Source organism: Chiloscyllium punctatum, chromosome 5, assembly GCF_047496795.1.
Source record: "Chiloscyllium punctatum isolate Juve2018m chromosome 5, sChiPun1.3, whole genome shotgun sequence".
NCBI lineage: Eukaryota > Metazoa > Chordata > Chondrichthyes > Orectolobiformes > Hemiscylliidae > Chiloscyllium > Chiloscyllium punctatum.
In genome coordinates this window covers 33,853,325-33,868,939 of record NC_092743.1, presented here as the reverse complement: position 1 = coordinate 33,868,939, position 15,615 = coordinate 33,853,325, and the positions used below count along the sequence as shown (strand labels likewise).

Genomic DNA, 15,615 nt, shown 5'->3' with positions numbered 1-15,615 from the left:
AATGCTTGCCACATCCCCTCTAACCTACATATCCATTCCTGTGGATACACAATCAATGATGGAAAACTTCATGGTCAACCTTACGCCTTCCTGTCATCTCATGATGTTTGCCAGACTCCTATCACTTGTGTTTGAGTTCTTTTTACTATATTGTATTGACCGCATTCTAGCACCAATGATTATGAACCTTCCTAGACATTTGCCAGTTGTATTGTGTACTTGTTTATTACTAATGACTGCTTAAATTTGGTCATGCAATTTATATCCCTTGCTGATCTTAGTATAGAAGATTAAAAGGATGTTAATTTCTACCAATTGCTATAATGTTTGTAATATCTAATATGCAGTGACTTATAAAGTTATACATAGTTAAACCTAATACTATGATTCTGTGACTAAGCTAACAATTTTAGGAACAGCTTCCCTCTTATCCAATTTGAAGAAGTTAAACAAATTTATGCGATGACTCTATTCTCAGTGTCACAGTGACCCTGCATCACAATTGTTTTTGTTCCCCTTGCCACATTATTTGTCTCTTGGTACTGTTACAAGGTTACTTGTTTATACTTTGCTGTTGTTCTGAAGACGGGAAAAAAAAGTTGTTGCAAGGCTGTTTTTATCAAAATCAGTCTCTCCATCCAAGGCTAACTGTCTTCAAAAAATTTAATTCCCCAAAATCTAATCAACGAAAACTTCTATTATTGTACAAATATGTGTCTATTATGTAATTATAATTATTTTAAAAAACCTCATCTCTGGTAGGTCAGGCTGTCCCTTTCTATTTCATAGAGAAATTGGAAATCTCAAATCAGATGGTTTTCATCTGAGCTGCTTTATCAGAGTCTTACTGTTTGCATTCTAGTCCCATCTTACTAAGACGCAGAGGCGTTTTTTGTCTGAGGTGAAGGCCATGATTTGACTTTGTATGAAATTCTATATCAGCTAAAACTTTTTTTTTGCATCAATTTAAAAGAAAACCCATAATAGCCATTTTGTCATATTCAGCCATGGGCAACTACAATGCCCTGCATAACTAAAACATAATATCCTGAATTTTATGTTCAACTTTTCTCCTAATAAATGACAGGCTGAACTTCCTTAGCCTCCTGAGGAAGTAGAGGCATTGTTATGCTTTCTTGATTGTCACATCAACTTGGGTGGACCAGGACAGATTTAATGGTGATCTTCACTACCAAGAACATGACACTGTTCACTGTTGACCATTTTCACCTCAGACCTTCACCTAAACCAGCAATTCAGATGCAAAGCAATGATATGCTTCTGGCATGTCGGTTTTCCACTGAAGTTACTGAATTGATTTGAATTGAATTGAATTTATTGTCACATGTACCAAGGCACAATGAAAAGCTTTGTCTTGCAAGCAATACAGGCAGATCAAAAAGTTAAGTAGCATATATAAATAAATGATAGGTAAACAGCAGCAAAAACAAAAACACAGGTACGGGCGAATGTTAAGAGTTTGAGAGTCCATTCGGTATCCTAACAACAGTAGGGTAGAAACTTTCGAAACCAGCTGATGCGTGTTCAGGCTTCTGTACCTTCTCCCCAATGGTAGAAGTTGTAGAAAAACATTGCCAAGGTGGGCTGGATCTTTGAGAATGCTGGCGGCTTTTCCTTGACAGCGGGCCTGGTAGATGGATTCTATAAATGGAAGGTTGGTCTTTGTGATTGAGCGGGCTGAGTTCACCACTCTCTGTAACTGTCTCCGATCTTGAATGGTACGGTTCCCATACCAGCTAGTGACACAATCAAGTCTAATTTCTGTTTCCCAGTTCTGTGATTTAAAAAAAAGCCTACAGTGCTTGCAATGAGTAGCCCTAGAGCCTGTGCACACACAAACTCTGCAAGTTTCCTAGAGCAGCATCAGTGTTTCCTGAGAATTGACCATGAACTGAGCAGAATAAAGATGGGAATCAATGAAAATGAAAGAATTTCAGCAAGTGGAACTTGCATTTGTCTTGTGCATTGTGACAATCACACTCCTGACACCGTTAAAGCATTTCACGTGATAGGTGAATGAATTTTTACTTAATGTAAACCAGGACAGCAGCTATATCGCATAAAGAATTAGGAATCATTGGTTAACCTACCCAGTCTGAACCTAACCCTAATTTGTAATAGTCTGAAGGTAGAATCTCGATCCTTCTGGAAGAGCTGCCTACAGTGCAGCACCATCGCACTCTGGACCTGAGGTGTTGCTCGGTGATTGATCCAGACCAATAGGTGAATTGCAGATCTTTCTAGATTTCTGATGGGTCCAGATGGCTCCATTATGAGGGGCCCCAGGGAAACTAATGGGCTGGTACAGAAGTTAATTGCTTATTTGAGGGGTTCAGTTATCTCACTGGTAATTGGACACCTGATGCCACTCCTGCCACTGATTGAATTGTAGTGGGTCCAGCCACCGACTGGAATTCGATTGCCTCCTTGCCTTCAGATATCTTATGAATGTCTTTTTAAAATTGCACGTTTATCATCCACCGGCAAGAGAGTCTGTTATTCAGATAACAGTTCAGTTATGTTTTTGGTGTTATTAATTGAGGAAGCAAGTAATGGCTATGGCATCACAAATATATCCGATCCTTTTCTAAGCATTGTGAAATCTTTAACTTTTTCTGAATCTTGGCTTAGGCTAATAAAGGCTCAGTTTAGGATCAGTGTCAGCTCAACGTGTGCTCAAACCTAGGAATGGGACTGAACACTTTTCAGACACTGCAGGTTTAGCATGCAGCTAACCTGATTCTTTGTTAAACCAGAATCATTTCATCACTCTAAATCTTCCACTGTGTTGCTGCATACTCAGTACAAGCACAGGGGAGAAAATAGTACTCAAAAAGCTTAAACTGTCATAAAGTATTAAAGGTTATTTATGCAGTTAATGACTTCAGTAGTGAAATAAATTGACCTTCTCCAATACACTTTGACTGTTATTGACCACAAACTACAAAGTGATAGATACGTGTTGCTCTGGGACAATTCCTTTTCTTCCACTGGCTTTTTAAAAATCATTTGTACCCAGTCTCTCCTTGTGTTTATTATCGTCGACCCTTATTCGATGCTCTTTGTGTAGGGTTTCAGCTTGCCACACAACCTCTGAGTCAAGGTTATGGTGATAAATTCTACTGTATTGTCATTTCTATTCTGAGGAAATTGGTTTGGTGCTTTCACATTGAAGGGAGATAATTTGCTGCAGTCTTTCAAATGGATTAGAAATGGATTGAAGTTAGAGTTCATGCCTCCCATTACACTCCGCAAAGAGAAGTGTCTTAAGGCAGTGTACACACTCCAGCCTTCATTATGTGCACTTAATACCTTTCTTTTTGTCATTTAATGAAATTTTCCACAGAAACATGTCTTGCTAACTAAAGCCTTTAGATTGCAAAACGTGTTTTCATGGAAGAGAAATTACAGGACGTGCCATGTCGAGGGCGGGAGAACTTTCCAAGTGCATGCCCTTTCTATTATTTCATTAGGTTTCTCTTCTCTTGTATCTATAAGGCTCATTTAGAAATTCATTCCGTGAATTAGAGTGGTAATTTAGTGAAGTAGTTGACACTCGTTCGAATGAAAAGTAATGCTCTGCTTTAGAATGCCTGAATTCTTGTGTCCTTGTCAAAGTAGTCTAGAACACACTTAACTTAAAGGTAGTGAGCAGACTGTGTATGTCATAGCATTCACAATAAATTCATTCAATGTGAAGAGTATTTGTCTTAATGTAACATTTTTTCTTAATTCAGAATCTAAGAATGTATACTGGTTATTCAACTGAGTTTGTGAACTGTGGTCAAATACAGTTAAAAATAACCAGCTACAAATTAGACAAGCGACCAAGAATAAAAAGCAACACAGTAGTGGATGATTGGAACATATTCCCAGCAGAAGTGCTTAAAGCTAAGATTTGTAACTTTGTGCAACACTGCCAAATAAGTGACAATTTAGGAATAGAATTCATTGTTGAAAATTAGTTTTTTTGATTAAAGCTGTTAAATATTCTATTGGATAAGACAAGAGGGACTTAGAAGGTTTGATTCTAAGGGGAAGATTAGAATAAGAGGAATTTTGTCTCGAAGACATTTGGCCAGAGTTGCTTTATTTGAAAAATATTCGGGAACTTTGCTTCATTACCTTTAATCGGGGAATATGTAAAGATGACTTCAGAAAGAAAGTTGAATAATATTGTTGTGATTTTGCCCTCATTATCTGTGCACTTTCCATTACCTCAGGTTTGCCTAGTTCATGATGTACATTTTAGGATTGAGATTTTATACTGCTTTTACTACAACCTATGGAATTTATGAAACAGAATTTTGATCAGACCACTTTGGATTGGAGACGAATTTGAATCAAAAAATCTTTGAACAAAATAAATGTTTTATGAAGAAAGGCACACTTTGTCAAAGCTTTTTGCTTTGTACTCATCAGTACAATTCACAAGAACTACAAGCAGTTCAAAGAAAATGACACTTCTATACTGTAAGTGAAGAGAATGCTGACTGGTTAGCATGTAGATGTGTTGCTTTAGTGAATGTAGCATTTTATAACTGACAGTTAATTTCCAAGTTTTACTTAAATTGAAGCTATGTAGATCAAGGCATTACCGTGAGAAATGAACCTGGAAGTGGATATCACTTGTTTTGTTGAATTGAAACAGAAGCAACGTATGTACATGTTTATTCTATCTGCAAAGAACTGTCCCTATGTATTAGTACGCACAGTTTCTAGTATAACTGTGTCTCACTGTGTGCCTGATTCACTATCTTTAATTCATTGTCAGCATAATTCTATACACTAAGAATTATTTAGAGAATCCTATATTTGAAGTTCTGCAATTGTGGGATGTTTGAATATAATCAGTACTGTGCTTGTTATGAACTGCTGAATGGGTATGCTGTTTGATGCAATCACTTTGGGGCATATGACATACATACATAAGCATCATACTGACACTGAAATTCATGTATCACGTTACTCATTTGTGTGATAGGCAGAGCATTGTTTTGATCTGATGGAGTCTGGTTATCAAACAGGCTGACGATTAAAGGTTCTGATGAATCTGTTCTGTCATAAGATAGTAAAAGTTTAGTCCTTTGATCACAGTTTCAGTCAGTGCCACCCAGTATAACTTGACTGGGGAAGAAGACTGTGGTACAATTGTGAGTTGGTACTGGCCGTGTGTTTCGATCTTTCCTTCAGTCCATTATGACATATGGCATTGGGCAGATTAGAAACTCTATAATACTTAGGTGTTGGTCCATCACTAAGCAATGCAATATATGAAATTCACTAGTAGCTTTGAAGTGTGTTCACTTATGTCCATATTTAGTTAGGTATTTGTCAGTGACTTGACAATGTCTACAGTCTGAATGTCAAAAGTCACATGATTTGTGGTAGCCACCTTAACAGGGAGAAAGTGGGGACCGCAGATGCTGGAGATCAGAATTGAGAGTGTGGTGCTGGAAAAGCACAGCAGGTCAGGCAGCATCCAAGGAGTAGGGGAATCGATGTTTCAGGCATAAGCTCTTCATCAGGGCTTATGCACGAAACTTTGATTCTCTTACTCCTTGACTGCTGCCTGACCTGCTGTGCTTTTCCAGCACCACACTCTCGGCTAGCCACCTTAACAGCCTGTTTGTGTCCCTTTTGTTTTTAAAAATGACAAGGTTGAATATATTTTATACTTGTAATGGGAATGAGACAAGCTATCACTATCCCAATCCCTTTGGTTAAATTCCTACCTTGTAGTTACTTCAAGTTAGCTCTTATCTTCTTAATATCAATTAGAGATTAGATTAAATCATTTATTTCACTGAAGATACATATTATAATGTATATTAAATAATTATATATACAAAGCCAGCCGAATCTTTCAATTAGCCTTCATTTTGTAACCAGCTCCTAGCTGTCCCTAACATGTATGCACCAGTGGAGTCTGTTTATTGGTTGACTTGTAATAACCTCTAACTATCCATTATGTTTTCTTGTATGAGCAGCAACTTTAAACATTTGTTAATATGTAATACAGGAAATGAAGAATGCCATACATTAGTTGCACTAATGCTTGAATAATATATTCTGTTCCATCTCAGTTTTACTATCCTGTTCTGATCAGTCGATAACCCTTCTTGGGATGGCACTTCCATCATACTAGGAACCTCTGTGGAATCTCTTCGACATGCCCCATCAATCTATCATATGCTGAAATTGGATTCTTAAGCTCTGCATCCCATGATTTGCTGTCATCTTGCAGAACATGCAAAGTGATCTAATTTCGGGTTAAGCTTTGCCAGAGTTTTCCTTCCACGTTGAAGAATTCCCTCTAATTCAGCTGTTTTCATAACTAAATTGATCCATTTTAGTATACTTGTGGGAGTTGCTGACAAGACATTTTACTGACTTGCTTTTTCATGTTTCACGCTGTAAGTTGATATTTCTGACTTGCTTAGTGGTTGTCAGCTTACAATATGGAGCCATATTTATGCTATTAAATTATTTGCATGTAATAGGGTACTAGAACTATAAAATTTAACCCATAAAGACAGATTACATAGATTTTAAGTTTATATTTCCTTGATTAAGGGGTACACTAATTTAAATTTTTAAGATGATTAACAAATTTGATATTTTGTGTGAATGGAAAACAGTTTCAGCTGGTGAGGCAATCCAGAAGAACACCCTTAAAATTTTACCTATATTTAGGTTCGTAAATGATGGCAATATGTACTTAAAAATATAGTGGAAATCTAGAATTTCATGTCAGTCTTATTCCACAACAAAGTTGTTGCAAGCATATTAATGTAAATTTTCAAAATGATATGAATAAATTAATCAATTTTCGTGGAATATAGAATTAAGGGATTTGGAACTCTGGCAGGTGAATACAGTTCAAATGTAGATTAAGCATGATCTAATTGTTTGAGCAGGTCAAAGGAATTGAAAAGTCTAATCCTGCTCCTATATTTACAACCAATATGAACTCCTAAATTAGAAATAGGAGTAGGTCCTTGGGCCCCTTCAGCCAACTCCACCAATTAATAAGATTATGTTGTAACCTCAAATTCATGTTCCCACCCTACCCTCCTAATCCTTGGCACTCTTACTAGCCAAGAAACTACCAACCTCCATCTGAAAAGTATTCAATAACCATGCTTCCACCATCTCAAGATAAGAGATTTTCAAAGACACTCAATCCTCTGAGAGAAAGTATTCCTTCTCATTTCTGTGTTAAATGGGAAAGTTCTTAGGTTCATCCTGTGTTCCTAGTTTTCGTCACACCCACAAGGTGAAACATCCTTGCAGAATCCAACTTTACAAGTCCTCTGAGGACCTTGTATATTTCAAACAGATCACTTTGTATCCTTCCTAATGCCAGTGAATACAGGTTCTGCCTACCCTTATAATTTAAACTCCAAACCTCCGATATCTATCAAAGAAACCTTCTCTGAACTGCTTCATTCATTTCCTTTCTTAAAAGGAGACTAAGCTGAACACAACACCGCAAATGTGACCTCAACAAAATTGCATACTATAACAACATGTTCTTACTCTTAATATTCCATTTCCCTTACAATAACCAACAAACTTCTGCTTTCCTTCCCAGTCATTTGCTGGATCTGTGCAATAGCCTGTTGTGATTTATACACCAGAGTACTCCAATCTCTGCAACCCAGGGTTCTGGAATTTCTCTTCATTTAAATAATAAGTGATTTTTGAATTCTCCTTATTGACTGAATGTGTTTACATTTCCTCACATTATATGTCATCTGCTAATTGTTTGCCCACTCATGTAACCTATCTATATCCGTTTTGCAGACTCTCTATCTTTTGTATCATCAGAAAATCAGCCCCTTCATCCAAGTCATAATTGAGGCCCACAATTCATAACAGTCATCAGATCTTGGCAACCCAAAAAATATTCTTTTTGTTCTTACTTAACCTATTTTTCTGATCAGTCACTTCAGCAATATTATTACACAGCTCTTGAGCAGGTGGGACTTGAACCCAAACCTCCCAGTTAGGGATAAGACCACTACCAATATGGCACATGCTACCCTCTGCTTTCTATTAACTATCCATGCTACTGTGCTAACCCTTTGTCATGACTACTTATTTCGTTTAGTAACCTTTGTGGCTCACATGCCTTCTAGAAGTCTAGGTACAGTACATTCACTGGTTTCTCTTTACCTGCATTGCTTATTACTTCCTTGAACGACTGCAAAAAGTTACTGAAACACCCATTTTCTTTTCACATGCCCATTAATGTGCCCATTTAGGACATAGATGAGGAAGATTTTTTTTTTCTGAATGTAGTCATTTACCAGTAGTTGTTTACTACAGAGAGCTGTAGAGATTAAGTTGTTAAGTATACAGGTAAGGTCAAGTCACCATAGTCCTATGGGACCATAGGCCTCCATTCTCATCAGAGAAAGATGACTGGTGGTGGTTTAACCTGAGGGTCATCACACCTCCGGTGAGGGGAGAGGTTTAGAAAGAGAATACTTTTCTTGTAGCCTCAGCCAGTGCAAGAATTGAACACATACTGTTGGCATCCCTTAAAAGCATAAGCTAGTAGTGGAGCCAGTAGAGCTAATGACCCCCTGTTAAGTGTATTTAAGGCTGAGATAGACGCATTTTTAATCATGAAGGGAATCAATGTTTCTCTGGATAAGATAAGAAAGTGGAGTTAAGGATTGTCAGATGAGCTCCAAACTCATTGAATGACTTCCTTTTTGCTCCTATGTTTTCTAGTCTTCTAGTCTTCTGACCTGCTCTTGCTGCCTGCGAGATTCATGCATGGCTTCAACTTCCAAAGTCAGACGTCAATGCGTTGGCATGAGTGTGGAATCTTGGAGTGACTGTGCAGCAGTGAAGCTTAGTGGGGAATGTTGGACAATATCAGGGGATTCAGCAAAAGTAATACCATTGAGTGTCAATGGATTTTGGTTAGGTTCTCTCTTGTCGGAGATGGCTATAGCTTGGCACTTGTGTAACGTAATTGTTACTTGCCACTCAACAGCCCAATCCTGAATGTTGAGTAGGTCTTGTTTCATATAGATACAGGCTGCTTCAGTACTTGAGTTGTAAAAGATATAGTATGTTGTTCAATCATCAGCAAACATCCCAATATATGAATTTTTGATGGAGAGAATGTCATTGGTGAAGTCATTGAGATATGTTTGGGCCTCAGGCCCTACCTTGAGGAACTTAATTTCGTGGCTCCAACAACCACAACCATTTTCCTTCATGCCAGGTATAACTCCAACAAGCAGAAAGTTTTCCCTCAATTCCCATTGACTCCAATTTTGCTAGGACTCCTCAATGCCATACTTGTTCAAATGATTCCTTGATTTCAAGGGCAGTCACTCCCACCTTATTTGTGGAGATCAGTTCTTATTTTCTTAGACCAAGGTTGTAATGAGTTAAGGAGATTTGAGTGGTCCTTTTCAGTTAGTTTCATATCACAGCTGAATGTTTCATATTATTTGCAAATATGGAGATATTTCACTTGGACCAATTAATCACCTTTAATATTGTTTGCCAGTTTTATTTCCTGTCTCCTCATGAAGTAGCTAACTCATGTTCGGTGTTGATGGATACTGGCAGCCCTAAAATATAAATTTTTACATGTGAACCTGAGTTATTAGTAGTGGCATAGAATTCAATTTAATGGGTATTCACTCAAATATACTTCAATTATGAGATCTTTTCAACCCACCCAAATGGGGCAATAATACCTTGAAAATGGTAGGAAATAATATACAGAAGACGTGTTCTTTAATGATCTTGGAAGTATATGTCTCGGCCTAGACATCAGGAGAGCTTTATTGGTCCTCTTTTGGAACTTGATTTGGGATAACAGACAGATAGCTGTCTCAGTTTATGTCTCATCAGAAAGAATGCTGTTCTAACAGAGCGCCATTCCCTCTGTTTTCCACTGAACTGTTAACCTAGCTTGTGTCCTCAGTCACTGGAATAAGATTTATAAATCCATGACCTTTTAACATCAGTGCTATGCTTGAGCCAAGGCTGGCATTTTAAAGACTAATGGTAGAGCCCTTATTGCCTTTACAGCCAAATTGAGCTGAGCATAGATGTACATCATACCTGGAATTACTGCTATTACTTAAACATTTTACCAGCTTATTCAAGCTTTCAGAAAGCAGCCTTTAATCCTTCTAAAATGTCACCCAAACCTTGTGTGAGCAACTACATTCAATAAGTTCTTCCAGTTGAGCCTTTAGACTTTATTGTATGTAGACAGTATTGCAAAAGCATATAGGCTACAAAGAGAAAGCATCTAAATCTCTCTATCTCTTCTGTAAGAAGAAATAACAGAACATCTTATGGTAGCTGTTCTCGCTCACTATTTTCTTGTAATCTGTTCTCTCTGCAAATTCCCTTGTTGAAAGGAAACAAAGGAAAATCCACCTTCAGTGATGCTGAATGGGTGAATCCTTAACCAGTGAATGGAAAATTTGAGAATTGGCAAATCTGATTCAAAAACCTCACGTCGCTAGCAAAGAATTAAAAGGGGTCAAAAGGAAACCAACGGAAAACAGATCATTGGTGCCTGTTATCTGGACTAGTGCCAGACTGTGTTTCTCTGACATGTTTTACAGTCATAATCATAGAATCATACAATTCAGAAAATGCCCATCAATCCAACTATGCCAACTTATCTACAACTCATCCCACTTTCCAGCACTTGGCCCATAACTTTAAATCTCATTACATTTCAAGTGCTCATTCATGTACTTGTTAAAAGTTGAGATTTCCCTCCTCTATAGGCAGCGCATTCCAGATTTCTACCACCTCGTGAGTGAAAACATATTTCCTCAAATTCCCTCTTAACTTTCTGCCCTTCGCCTTAAAATCATGTCCCTTTATTATTGACCCTTCAACTAACCGGTCCAGCTGCTTCCTATCCACCCTGCCCATGCCCCTCAAACTCTTATACATCTCACTGAGATCTTCCTTCAGCCCTCTCTACTTTAAAGAAAACAACCTAAGCTTATCCAGCCTTTCGTCATAGCTAAAATGTTCTAACCCCAACAAAATCCTGTTGAATCTCCTCTGCACCCCATGTAGTGCAATATTATATCTGTTTAATCTAAATGGAGATTTTAGGTTTTAGGTAGTAAAGATGTTAAGTTTTGGACTTTAAAAATTAGCAATTAAATCTGTATTTTTTGCCATTGCTTATAAACAGTTTGACTATAGTCATTGTTATTTTCTTGTTAATAGAAAACCTGGTGTGAATACTCTCTTGGCCTGATTTCGATAGGTAAAATTGGGCAGTTCAATGGTTTCATCAAATTTGTGATGACTCTGACAATAGTGGGACTTGATTTCCAGCCTATTAACCCCATAAGGTAAAGAGATTGTTCTTTCCCCGATGAATTGAGTTGGCCTCTATTCCCTGAAGTTTAGAATAATTGGAATTAGTCTAATTGAAAATGTAAATTTCTTTTAAGGGCCTGACACAATAACTGCTAAGAAAAATTGTTTTCCCAATTTGGGAATCTGGAAAACAGAGACCAAGTGATAGGATTACCGTTTAGGACTGTGATGAAGAGACAATTCTTCATTCAATCTTACTGAATCTTTGGAATTTACTATCCCAAATATCTATGGATGTTCAGTTGTTGAGTGCAGTCAAGTCTGAGATTGATAGTTTTTTTTCAAAAGAGTGAAGAGAATTAATAGATACAGGGAGAGTACAAAAAGATGGTTTTAAGGTAGAAATCAGCCATGATTTTGTTAAATAAAGATGCAGACTTGAACGTCCAAATGATGCACACCTGCTCCTATTTCTTATGTTTTTATAAATTATATTGGCATACAGCAGTTTTAGTGCCTATATTAGTACGATGCTGCAGTGCGAATCAAGTGGTTCATCCCACACTTGACTGAGTATTTTTCTGAAAGATATGTTCTAGTTGTATGAATGCAGGTAATAATTTTCTTCTTACTATGCACTGTCATTTTCTTTTCCATGTGCTGCAATGGCAGCAAAAATTTGAGATTTTGAATTAAAGGGATAAAAGGAAACTGCTAAAGGCACAGATCAATGGAGCACAAATTTGAGCCCGATAGAGGTAATTTGAACTGGAACAGGTTTGTTGCCAGCATCCCATCCCATTCTTGTTTTATTGAGTCTTTCTCCTTTCTTTCCTTGCAGGTCACCGCTCCTGAACCGAATGAGACTGAACAGCAATTATAGATTCCTTCAGCAGAGATGGAAAATGAAAGGCATGCGCTGCATCGGGGGAGTGCTGTACAGTGTATCTGCCAACAGGCTTTCAAAAAGCTGTGCCATTCCTATCAGAAGTGGAGTCACAAGTGCAAAGAGTACCGTAAAGTCAGGTAAAGTGACCAATTGTCTTAAAGTGTATCAAATAAAAGGATATTTCAAATGAAATCTCAAATCTGATAGAATTGAAAATGTTTCTAAATTCCAGTATTGAATTTACCTCTTGTTTTTAGTCGTTTAAATGTCTTTTGCCCTGTACTGATTCCATGAGAGATTGAAAGCAAATACAAAGGACTGAAGGCTTTATTTCTTAACTGATGAGAAATCAGCAGCAACCAGAAAAGCATTGAAGGTTTTTTTTTCCCTTTATGGCAAACTTTATCTGGAGACAGCTCAGAATGGTTTCTAGATCGAAAGAGATCATTCGGCCTTATCTATTTATGCTGGCTCTTTGAAAGGGAAGTTCACTTCGTGATACTGCCTCTTTTTTTTATCTATAACTCTCCAAATGCTTGCTTTTCAGGCAATAATCCATTTCCCTCACAAAAGCTTTAGTTGAATATGTTTTTGCCTATGCTACAATGCATTCCACATCCTTGCTGTGTGAAATATGTTTTTCCTCCTATTGCACTGCTTCTTTTGCTAAATATCTTAAATTTATGTTCTCAAACCTTCCGCCAATGGAATCAGTTTTTCCCTAATGAGTCTTAGCCAAGCCCATCATGATTTTGAATACCTCTATCAAATCTTCTCTCCATTTTCTCCAAGGAAAACAGTCCTAATTTCGCCGGACCATCCAAATATCTTGAAATTCCCCATCTCTGGAAAAATTCATTTGAATATTTTTCTGCACTCTCTCCAATGTCTTCATTACGTTTGCTAAAGTGTAGTGCTGAGAACTGGACAGAATATTCCAGTTGAGGCTGAGCCAGTGTTCTGATTGAATTCAACATAGTTTCTTTGCTTTTGCACCAAACACCTGTATTAAAACTTACTGATTTTAAAAAAAAAAAATTCATGTATGCTGCATTAATTACTCCCAACCTTTACTACCACCTTTCAAGATTTATGTAATTTTGCACAACTTCCTTTGCTGCTGCAACCCTTTTACATTTATACCCTAATTTCATAATGTCTTTCAAATTCTTTCAATCAAAATCTGTCACTTAATACTTCCCTGTGTAAAATTTAAATTGCATTTATCTTCTCATTCTGCCAACCTTACGTACCCTTCATAAAATTGTAAGAGACAATAGTTGGGTAGACAATTTGGGCCATTGAGCTTCCTCCACCATTCACTAATATTATGGGCTGATTGTTAACTTAACTCACTCATGCCAGCAGTTTGAAGTTCTGTACTACCCTCCTCATATCCAGTCCTTGCAGGTTGAATCCTCTGCACGTTTTGAAATTGTGTGTGCATCAGGGCCTAACTGATTAATATATGTCAGAAAAAGCTGGGTGCATGATTAATAGAGGTTCTCTCTAAACTGCACTTCCAGTAGCAAGCTCTGTACAGGCTGATCAGCATGCCATGCATAAGAAGCCACTGCTGCAAATGAACGTTGAAGTCCGTGCAGCAGCAGGAAATATTAGAGAAATGTTGATCCTAACACCGACTTCTCCAAAACTCCACTGTAAACCTCCCACCAGTTTGAAAAGCGTGTGTTTCACTATCAGCTGTGGAGTTTGAACCGATGTTCCCAGAGCCTAAGGTCCTGAACTAACACTATATTTAACACAATGCTACCACTATGACATTTGGAAGTCCACGCCCATGCATTAACAAGATTTTTCCTTAACACATCCACGTTGGCTTTCCTTAATTAGTCCCCATTTGCTCAAGTGACTATTAAAGTTGTTGCAAATTATCGTTTCTGAAGACCTCCCCTACCCTGATATTAAACTGCCTGACTAACTTGTTTAAGCAAGCTTGCAACATTTTCATTTCTCTGGTCCCCTGGCATTACACCTTAATCTAAGGAAGATTGTAAAATTGTGTTGAGTCTCACTGCAATTTGCAGTAGTTCCACTACTCCATAGGTCACAACATAATTTTAATTGTTTTACCTGGTTATTGATATGGCCAATTGTATGTTTCCTCTATATAAGACTTAAGATAAAAAGATAAACCGGGCTTTGTGAATGGGATAATGATAATATTGTGTTAATTCAACACTTCAGGCTCTGGGATAGTTAGTTTGAATCCCACTGATGGGTTATAAATATTTGCGTGTGTTAAAACCTAGTCTAATGGCGACTGTGAAACCAATTTGATTGTTGCAAAAATCCATTTGCTTCAGTAACCTTCTACAGGAAAGGAAATCTGCATCTTTACTTCCTCTGACCTCCATGTGACTCTAGATCCAAAGTAACTCTTAATTCCTTGATACAATTAGTGATAGGCATTTGATCAAATCCCAAAGAACAGTGATGCTGGAAATCAGAAACAAAAACCTTTCTGAAGCAGGGTCATTGGACTCAAAATGTTAACTCTGCTTCCTGTCCATAGATGGTGCATGAACTGATAAGTTTTTCCAGCTGTCTTTGTTTTTGAGCGTCCATTTGGCCAATCATTTTGACTGCTCTGTGGATCGTGGGTCCATGCTTTCAATGGTTCACCTTGTAAAAAGTGGTAGCATTGTTGTCACATCACTGGGCTTATATTCCAGAAGCCTAGGCAAATATTTTGGAGACATGAGCTCCAATTCCACCATGGCAGATGGTGTTAGTTGCATGCAACAAAATATGGAATTAAAAACTAGTCTAATGGTGACCATGTTATTGTTGTAAAAATTCCTCTCATTTAGGAAAGGAAATCTACCGTCGTTACCTGGCTTCCACACCCACAGCCAATGTGATTAACTGACCTTTGAACTGGCCCCAGATAACCATCTATTATACATACTCGAGTAAAAGCCGATCTCATGTAAAAGTTGATTCCCTAGTTTTGCCCAAAAAATCTGAAACTTTCCATATATCACATGTAAAAGTTGACACAAATTCTTCATCGATAACAGATCAACGTTTGTGAGTCAAGGTATTATCCTGTACATAAATGTTATGAAGAGGAAATTGATTTTTTTTGTGCTAATTTGTGTTTTGATGTACAATTCACAGATATGTTAGGCTAAGGATTTCTTAAGTTTATTATTAAAGGAGTGCTAAAATTAATATAATTAGTGTTCACTTTTTGTATGGTTGCCCGCTCCACTCTAGGTCTCTACCCTGCTCACCATCCTGCTCCCTTTGGGACTCCAGCGCGCTGACCGTCCCATTCTGTTTGGGACTCCAGCATGCTGGCCGACCCGCCCTGCTCTGGGTCTCCAGTGCACTGGCTGTCT

The 15,615-nt window shown here is 37.7% G+C and overlaps 1 protein-coding gene across 1 annotated transcript in view; it reads left to right on the top strand.

The window, feature by feature from the left end:
- The window catches only part of zc3h3 (zinc finger CCCH-type containing 3), a 278,128-nt gene that overhangs the window by 132,879 nt on the left and 129,634 nt on the right, over positions 1-15,615 (top strand). The window contains exon 5 of the mRNA XM_072570014.1: positions 12,200-12,384. Coding sequence (XP_072426115.1) covers positions 12,200-12,384 — 185 coding nt within the window. The remainder of the gene's footprint in view (positions 1-12,199; positions 12,385-15,615) is intronic.